The sequence below is a fragment of the Callithrix jacchus genome, chromosome 7 (genome assembly GCF_049354715.1).
Source record: "Callithrix jacchus isolate 240 chromosome 7, calJac240_pri, whole genome shotgun sequence".
NCBI classification, from domain to species: domain Eukaryota; kingdom Metazoa; phylum Chordata; class Mammalia; order Primates; family Cebidae; genus Callithrix; species Callithrix jacchus.
This window is the reverse complement of record NC_133508.1, coordinates 144,606,486-144,615,343: the sequence shown is the minus strand read 5'-3', so window position 1 is coordinate 144,615,343 and position 8,858 is coordinate 144,606,486. Positions and strand designations below refer to the sequence as shown.

General features: G+C 44.4%; 1 protein-coding gene across 4 annotated transcripts; it reads left to right on the top strand.

Moving 5' to 3' along the window:
• Positions 1-208: 208 nt before the first annotated feature.
• On the top strand, positions 209-4,807 carry S1PR1 (sphingosine-1-phosphate receptor 1). 4 transcript variants are annotated; one of them, XM_009001787.4, is made up of 2 exons: positions 209-333; positions 2,120-4,807. In XM_009001787.4, exon 2 carries the CDS (start codon positions 2,285-2,287, stop codon positions 3,425-3,427), a length of 1,143 nt encoding a protein of 380 aa, XP_009000035.3. In that variant the 5' UTR covers positions 209-333; positions 2,120-2,284; the 3' UTR covers positions 3,428-4,807. The 4 variants fall into 4 exon arrangements, with proteins under 4 accessions (XP_009000035.3, XP_009000034.3, XP_009000038.3 ...); XM_009001786.5 differs by lacking the exon at positions 209-333 and adding an exon at positions 361-440; XM_009001790.5 differs by lacking the exon at positions 209-333 and adding an exon at positions 361-765.
• Positions 4,808-8,858: the final 4,051 nt, after the last annotated feature.

Here is an 8,858-nt window from a genome sequence, read left to right as displayed (position 1 = left end):
CTCTCACTCTCTCTTTTTAAAAATTCTTTCAATTGTTGTTTGGGGAGGACGGATTCTTCTCTTCTTTTGCCTCTGCCCCTGATCTTTCCTGGACAGTGCGTTTCAGCCGTTCAAATCCGGGGGCCCCCAGCTGGCAAGAGGGCGTGGGGGTTAAGGCATTAACCCCTCCCAGCCTCTTCCTGAAGCAGCCACCCAGCCTTGGCGCGGCGCTGGGGGACTTCGCCTAGCAGGCAGGGCGCTGGGCGACTTCGCCTAGCAGGCAGGGAATTGGCCGCGGCGAGCGGGACTGGCCATTGGAGTGCTCTGCTGCGGAGGGAGGAGACCCCGACTCCAGTAAGTTTGCTAGAGCACGACGCAGTCAGTCGGGGCCGCAGCAAGATGCAGAGCGAGCCGCGCCGATCAGGGGCTCTCCGAACGCAACTTCGCCCTGCTTGAGCGAGGTAGGGGGCTGCGAGTGGCGCGGGACGCGGGCGCCGGGAGCCCAGCTGCGGGAGGGCTTAGGTGTAGAAACGAATTTTTAAGCCCAACGAGGCAAACAAAAACTTTTAAAACATGCGTCTCTAGAAGCTGAAAATGTGCTTCTATGGGCTCCTAGGAGCCCAACTCGATTGGATTGTTCTTGGGCACTGGTGATTTATGGAGTTTGGAAAAAGGGTTAATTCCCAACTGTGGAACCTACGGGGGTGGGGCAGTGAAAGCTGCAGTCGGTCGGAGGAGTAGAAGGGAAGGAGCTAAATTTTGGAAATCCTATAGACAAAGAATATGGTGAGTGATGTGGGGCGTGGGTAATGGCTTAAATTTGCACTGCCCAGGAGCAGGGTGTAAAATTTAGTTGGGGGAAATGCGGAGCTTCTCGGTGTGAGCAGCCTCTGCTGTTCGCGGAGTTGCTGGGTTGGCCGTTATCTCTATTACCTCATCTTATTTATTGCACTGCTGCGTTACCTTGAAATATTCAAGCAACTTAGAAGTAGACTTCTGCTGACCAACGTCGTCTTAGAAAGTTAGATTCTTTGTAACTTTCTAGTCCTAGGAGAGGAGGCAACGTGTTGGGGGACGGGAGTAAATAAAACGGCCCACGCAAATTTAGCAATGCACCAGGCAGCAGTTTAATGTGAGTTTCTAAAGGGTGGTTTTGCACTCGGAATTAGAAATGTGGTAGCATGTATTGTTGCTGTCATGAGTAGTACGCTTTCTCTCTTTTGTGGGTGTTTTGGCTAAAGTAAACAAAGTGAAAAATATTAATGCAATCAACTAATGTACGAAACTTCTGGGATTTGCTGCGATCCCTTATGAATGGTTTTAACTGAATACCTTTAAATTTACTTGCCCTGGCGTGGGGGCGGGGGAGGCGGGGAGAAGAAGAAGCAGAAGAAAGAAAAGGCTGTCGCTTCACGGAGGCGCTAAGCTTTCCTGTTTACTGCAAGGCGGGGCGGGCCTGACTGCCCACACCTCACTGCGCCCTTGGACCCCAAGCACACCTGCTCCTAGAGAGTTATTAATAGAGCCCCCAAATGACTTACGCTTTCAAATGATTTTCCTGCAAATCTAACTTCTTGCATGGCAATTAGGAGGTGGTGCTCGTCTCTTTGAACTGGGGGGTTGGGGGTGGGCATGGGGGACAGAGGTGTGTGTCTCCGCCCTCAGACTGGCAGTTGAGTCTTTTCCGAGGAGAGACGTGGGCTGGTATTGAGAGTGCAGCTGAGCTGGTAACTGCTTCAGAGAATCTCATGGCTGGAAATCCGGGTGTGGGGTGGTGAGAGGGCAGGAGTGGAGTTAAAATGGGGTGTGCTTCTCTAGGTTTTCCATTTCCCCACTTCCTGTTTTCCTTTTCTTTTTCCTTTTTTTTTTTCTTTTGTTAACCCACACCCAACATCATAATTCCCATTTCCCTTTGAGTGTGGCCATAGTTTCTCCTTTTTTTCTTCCTCCTCTTCCTTTTTTGCCAAAAAAAAAAGGAAGAAAAAAAGATAATTTGATTTAAAAAAAAAATCCCTCTCCCTGACCCAAGTTTCTTTGAAACAAATCAACAGTAACACAATTGGAACAGTGCCTTAGCTAGAATGAATTATGCCAGTATGCTGTGGCTCTTTCTCTGACTCTGTCCTCTGACTTGTTTAAGGCTGCGGTTTCCGAGACCTTCTCCAGCCAAGGAAAAGCTACACAAAAAGCCTGGATCACTCATCGAACCACCCCTGCAGCGAGTGAAGAAGGCTCTCTCGCCTCGCCCTCTAGCGTTCGTCTGGAGTAGCGCCACCTCGGCTTCCTGGGGACACAGGGTGGCACCATGGGGTCCACCAGCGTCCCGCAGGTCAAGGCCCCCCGCAGCCCGATCTCTGACTACGTCAACTATGATATCATCGTCCTGCATTACAACTACACGGGAAAGCTGAATACCAGTGCGGACAAGGACATTAAACTGACCTCGGTGGTGTTCATTCTCATCTGCTGCTTTATCATCCTAGAGAACATCTTTGTCTTGCTGACCATTTGGAAAACCAAGAAATTCCACCGTCCCATGTACTATTTCATTGGCAATCTGGCCCTCTCAGACCTGTTGGCAGGCGTGGCCTATACAGCTAACCTGCTCTTGTCTGGGGCCACCACCTACAAGCTCACCCCTGCCCAGTGGTTTCTGCGGGAAGGGAGTATGTTTGTGGCCCTGTCTGCCTCCGTGTTCAGTCTCCTTGCCATCGCCATTGAGCGCTATATTACGATGCTGAAGATGAAACTCCACAACGGGAGCAATAATTTCCGCCTCTTCCTGCTGATCAGCGCCTGCTGGGTCATCTCCCTCATCCTGGGCGGCCTGCCCATCATGGGCTGGAACTGCATCAGCACGCTGCCCAGCTGCTCCACCGTGCTGCCGCTCTACCACAAGCACTATATCCTCTTCTGCACCACGGTCTTCACTCTGCTCCTGCTTTCCATCGTCATTCTGTACTGCAGGATCTACTCCTTGGTCAGGACTCGGAGCCGCCGCCTGACCTTCCGCAAGAACATTTCCAAGGCCAGCCGCAGCTCCGAGAAGTCGCTGGCGCTGCTCAAGACCGTGATCATCGTCCTGAGCGTCTTCATCGCCTGCTGGGCACCGCTTTTCATCCTGCTCCTGCTGGACGTGGGCTGCAAGGTGAAGACCTGCGACATCCTCTTCAGAGCGGAGTACTTCCTGGTGTTAGCTGTGCTCAACTCCGGCAGCAACCCCATCATTTACACTCTGACCAACAAGGAGATGCGCCGGGCCTTCATCCGGATCATGTCCTGCTGCAAGTGCCCGAGTGGAGACTCTGCTGGCAAAATCAAGCGGCCCATCATTGCCGGCATGGAATTCAGCCGCAGCAAATCGGACAACTCCTCCCACCCCCAGAAGGACGATGGGGACAACCCAGAGACCATTATGTCTTCTGGAAACGTCAACTCTTCTTCCTAGAACTGGAAGCTGCCCACCCACCGGAAGCACTCTTTGCTTGGTCGCTCGCCACCGTGTTTGGAAAGAAAATCTCTGGGCTTCGACTGCTGCCAGGGAGGAGCCGCTGCAAGCCAGAGGGAGGAAGGGGGAGAATACGAACAGCCTGGTGGTGCTGGGTGTTGGTGGGTAGAGTTAGTTCCTGTGAACAATGCACTGGGAAGGGTGGAGATCAGGTCCCGGCCTGGAGTATATTTCCTCCCCACGTGGAGCTTTGATTTTGCACTGAGCCAAAGGTCTAGCATTGTCAAGCTCCTAAAGGGTTCATCTGGCCCCTCCTCAAAGACTAATGTCTCCATGTGAAAGCGTCTCTTTGTCTGGAGCTTTGAGGAGATGTTTTCTTTCATTTCAGTTTCAAACCCAAGTGAGTGTCTGCACTTCTGCTTCTTTAGGGATGCCCCGCGCATCCCACATCCCACCCTCCCTTCCCCTCCTACCCCTCCTCACAGTTCTGTTACTTTATACTTTAACTACCTGACAGTTACCAGAGCTGGGGTTGTGGAGTGATCGGTCACGTATAGCAAGTAGGCTGTGTTGAGTACGTAGGCTGTGGGAAGACGAAGATGGTTTGGACATGTAAAACAATGTCCTTCGCTGAGGCCAAAGTTTCCATGTAAGCGGGATCCGTTTTTTGGAATTTGGTTGAAGTCACTTTGATTTCTTTAAAAAACATCTTTTCAATGAAATGTGTTACCATTCCATATCCATCGCAGTGGAAATCTGCGTAAGGAAGTCCACTTTAAATGATATTAGCCAGGATCCTTAGTGTCCTAGGAGAAACGGACAAGAAAAACAAGGTGAAAACTGATGGGATTAACTTTCACAAACCAAGGGAGATTTATTAGCAAATGAGTCTAACAAATATGACGTCTGTCTTTGGCACTTTTGTTGATGTTTATTTCTGAATGTTGTGTGATTCATTTCAAGCAACAGAATGGTTGTATTTTGTTGGGTTAAAAGTACTTTTCATGATTTTTGAATGTATTTGTTTTAGCAGAGGTCATTTTATTGGATTTTTCTAACCTGTGTTAACACCATTGAATGTGTATTTCTTAAGAAAATACCACTCTCTTGTGCCCTTAAAAGCATTACTTTAACTGGTAGGGAACTCCAGAAACTTTTCAGTCCAGCTATTCATTAGATAGTAATTGAAGACATGTATAAACATTACAAAGAATAAAAATATATTACTGCCTCTTTAGTATGGTTTTCAGTGCAATTAAACCAAGAGATATCTTTTTTTAAAAAAAAAATAGTATTTAATAGGTTTCTGACTTTTGTGGATCATTTTGCACATAGCTTTATCAACTTTTAAACATTAATAAACTGAATTTTTTTTTAAGATCCCTTTGTGAAGAGCATTCTTGAAAATAATTACTGAGTCACTCTATTGGATTGTGTAGTTATTTGGAATCAAAGTTAAGGACAGATTTCTGTTACTCTTTAAAGGATTACCTTAACAAGGGTGAGGAAAAAAAATGTGGTTTGTTTAGAAACCACTCTATCTTTTTCAGGAAGAGAAACTTCAGTAAGTTAACACCGAAGTTAAAACCATGAGATAAAAACCACCATCTTTCTGAATACCACATTGACTAGTAAGTAGAATTGTTTGAGTTTTAAATAGTATTTAAGCCAAATAAATTAAGTGCAGTACTTCTGTCATCAAATATGGGTTTTTAAAGAAATTACACACAAAAAATGTGGTTGTAAATCTGAATTATGAGACTAAATCATCATTCAAACCAATCAAAAAAGCATATGTTCTTGGCTTTCACCAACATGCTAGGGAAGTGGGGATCTGGATCTGGATATTAAATCTTTTTTTTTCAGGACACTGACTTGACTTGGCTTCTCCCGGCCTGTCTTCTGAGCCATGTAGAAGTATACAGTATCAGTGAAGTAGCTAGCTATAAAATGTGGGCTGAGCGGTATCACACTTTTATCTGAAAACCTTCAGTTCATAGTATCTGAAAGCATGAACATTCTCAGTCATTAATTTTTCCAACTACAAAGTGAAAGGAAGGCACTTTGCAAGCGTCATAGACTTACTGTAATAGTTAATTCTTGTTTGAGATTATTGTCATCTTTGGGGGGATTAAAGTATTTTCGTGTGTTTGGCGCGCTAATCCTATTGCTACTTTCAGAATTTGTGCTTTCAAGTGTCAATGAGTATGCACAGGACACAGTTGGGACATGAAGATAAACCTCACCTAATAGAGTAGATGTCATTTCTGGGTAAGGTTAACTGTGGGAAACAGAAATGTGTTCACTAAGGAAACCTTAGGTCACAACCTCCAGTTTCCTGAAGGAAATGCCAAAAACGCTCCAAAGACAAAAGGCTGGAAATGAACTGGAATGTCTCTCTCCATCTGTCTGCTAAGGCGGAAGGAATGATTTCATGTTACATTCACTTCCTAGAGCTTTCGTTACAGAGTCAAGCATAATGGAAAAGTATGTCCATTTTGTGTTTCTATGGAAGACAAAATGTTCATATTCTCGGACTTATCTTCATAAGCACAGCAGTGATTCATGACATGGGGAAAGATGGGCTAGGGTGGCTGTCCTCTGGAAATGGGGAGCTCTTTGGTGACACTTTCCCCGCTGTCAGCACATTATCCAGTGATTAGATGTGTTTTCTTGCTGGAAACTCCAGACTGGGCATTTCATTCCAAGAAAGCTGGGTAGCCATGGACTGTGGGTTTCCTGGGCGCATGTGGTAGAACCCCAGATCTGACCAAGAAGCAAAGACTTAAGATGAGGGAATCCTTGGTCGTTTCCCAGCACGAAATATCTGGTTTTAATTCAGTATATTCTGAGAAGTGAGAATGAGTAAACAATCTTAGAAACTATATGTTTATACTAAAATATACACATATAAGGCTTTGATTTAAAAATTCTAGATTTTTCAAGAATAAAACAGCCTGGACAATACTTGAATATTCAAATCAAAATGTTATGTAAGACAAATGATTATTCTTGTTTTTATATCTCCTTAGAAGAAGAAAAAATTGTTTTAAAAAGTTTCATTTTATTTTTAGCAATGAGGTCTTGCCCTCTTGCCCAGGCTAGAGTGCAGTGAATCATAGCTCACTGCAGCCTCGAGTTCTTGGGCTCACGTGATCCTCCTGCCTCAAGCCTTCCAAGTAGCTGGGACCACAGGCATGTGTCACCAGACCTGACAACTTTATTTTTTTAATATTTTGTAGAGACAGGATCTCAGTATGTTGCCCCCGCTGGTCTCTAATTCCTGGGCTCAGGTGATCCTCCCACAGACTTGTCTGTGTTTTCTCTAAATAGGTTATAAATACCTTGAGGGAGGAATCACAAATAACTAAAAGAAATTTTTGTGGAGACTATCAAGAGTATTATTTCCCTGTGGACGCAGTAAATGTATGATGAAGAGAAATTGTAATAAACTGCAACATTTTCTCCAACCTTCCTTCCTGCTCTTTTGATGTGTACTTCCCATGGTCCAAGAAAAGGGAGTCAAAAGACTTTTTAATAAACACCATTGCCTTCACTGCCATACTAATTGGAACTAGAGTTGTCTTTCAGAGCATTCAAACAAGTACGGTTTACTTAAATACCTAAAGACCTTACGTGGATTGTCTATAAAGAAACAGGATTTTGGCCGGGCGCAGCGGCTCATGCCTATAATCCCAACACTTTGGGAGGCCGAGGCGGGTGGATCATGAGGTCAAGAGATCCAGACCATCCTGGTCAACAAGGTGAAACCCCATCTCTACTAAAAATACAAAAATTAGCTGGGCGTGGTGGCGTGAGCCTGTAGTACCAGCTACTCGGGAGGCTGAGGCAGGAGAATTGCTTGAACCCAGGAGGCGGAGGTTGCGGTGAGCCAAGATCCTGCCATTGCACTCCAGTCTGGGTAACAACAGCGAAACTTGGTCTCAAAAAAAAAGAAAAAGAAAAAGAAAAAGGATTTTAAACCTGTGGCTTAAAAAGCTAGGAGAGAGAGGAGGAAGAGCACAGTGAGGAATAGACCTGCGTTTATTTCAGTCTTTCACCATCTTTGAAAGGAGCCAAGACCCAGAGTAGTTTGGATTCATGTTGAAGATGTCTCTCCTAATACATCCTCTCTCTTGTCCCCCGCACTTTCTTCTTGGATTCAGACTCTCAAGTACTGTCTGTTTTTCCTATGCTCTCTTTTTAATCCCTGTGCAGACTAAAGGATTAAAAATTAAACTTAGCTCTGGTTATAGTCATAGACTATATAGTCATGGATTTGGCAAGAGCCAAGTGTGGACTGCGGACCTCAGGCAACAGGAATTGCTACATTTTTATCTACATCTAACCTTGATATATGGAAATATGAAGTATCTTCATATACCCAACCAGAAGATTCCATATTAGTAATGTATACATACACTGTGGTAAATTAATACAATGGAATATTATTCAGCAATGAAAAAGGACCTACTACTAATCTTGCAACCATTTTTATGACTCTTAAACCCCTTATGCAACCACAAAAGAGAACATACAGCATGATCTGTTTCTGTAAAATTCCCAGAATAGGCAAAGCTAATATATAGAGGTAGAAATCTCAACAGTGGTTGCCTAAGGTAAGAGGATAAACTGGAAAGGAACATGAGGGAACTTTCTAGGTTTTTAGCAAAGCTCAATATCTTAATTTTTAGGATATTGGTCACTCAGATGTGTATATTTGTCTAAACTTATGTAATCATATTCTTACGACCAGTGAAATTTAAAAATATCATTATGTTAGACTTTCACTTCTGAGTATAAGGGCTTTATGAGACTTTCTCTGTGAAATTGTGGGAAGGTTCCATGAAGTTCAATAGAAAGTGGCAGCCGGGCACAGTGCCTCACACCTGTAGTCCCAGCACTTTGGGAGGCTGAGGCAGGAGGATAACTTTGAGGTCGGGAGTTCAAGATCAGCCTGGGCAACATGGCAACACCCTTTTTCTACAAAAAATACAAAAAAAAAACATCACTGAGCATGATGGCTCACACCTGTAGTCCCAGCTACTTGGAAGGCTGAGTCTGGAGAATCACTTGAGTCCAGGAAGCAGAGGTTGCAGTGAGCCGAGATCAGGCCACTGCACTCCAGCTTGAGTGACAGAGTGAGACTCTGTTTCAAAAAAAAAAGAAAAGAAAAATTAAAAAAAAAAAAGAATGTGGAAAAGGTCCCAAAGCATTTCATAAAAGGGAAATATGCTTTTTAAGTATTATCCCATGACTCAGAACTAAAACTTTAGAATGCTAAATAATTGTGTCCTGATGATACTCTTTGCTTCCATAGGACGAGAATTTGGCTTAGTATTGGTATTTATAACCCCTGAAGAATTTCTGTGTCTTGAAAGAGTCTGAAGATGTAATGAAACTGTCACAATAAAAGTTTATTGACATTCAG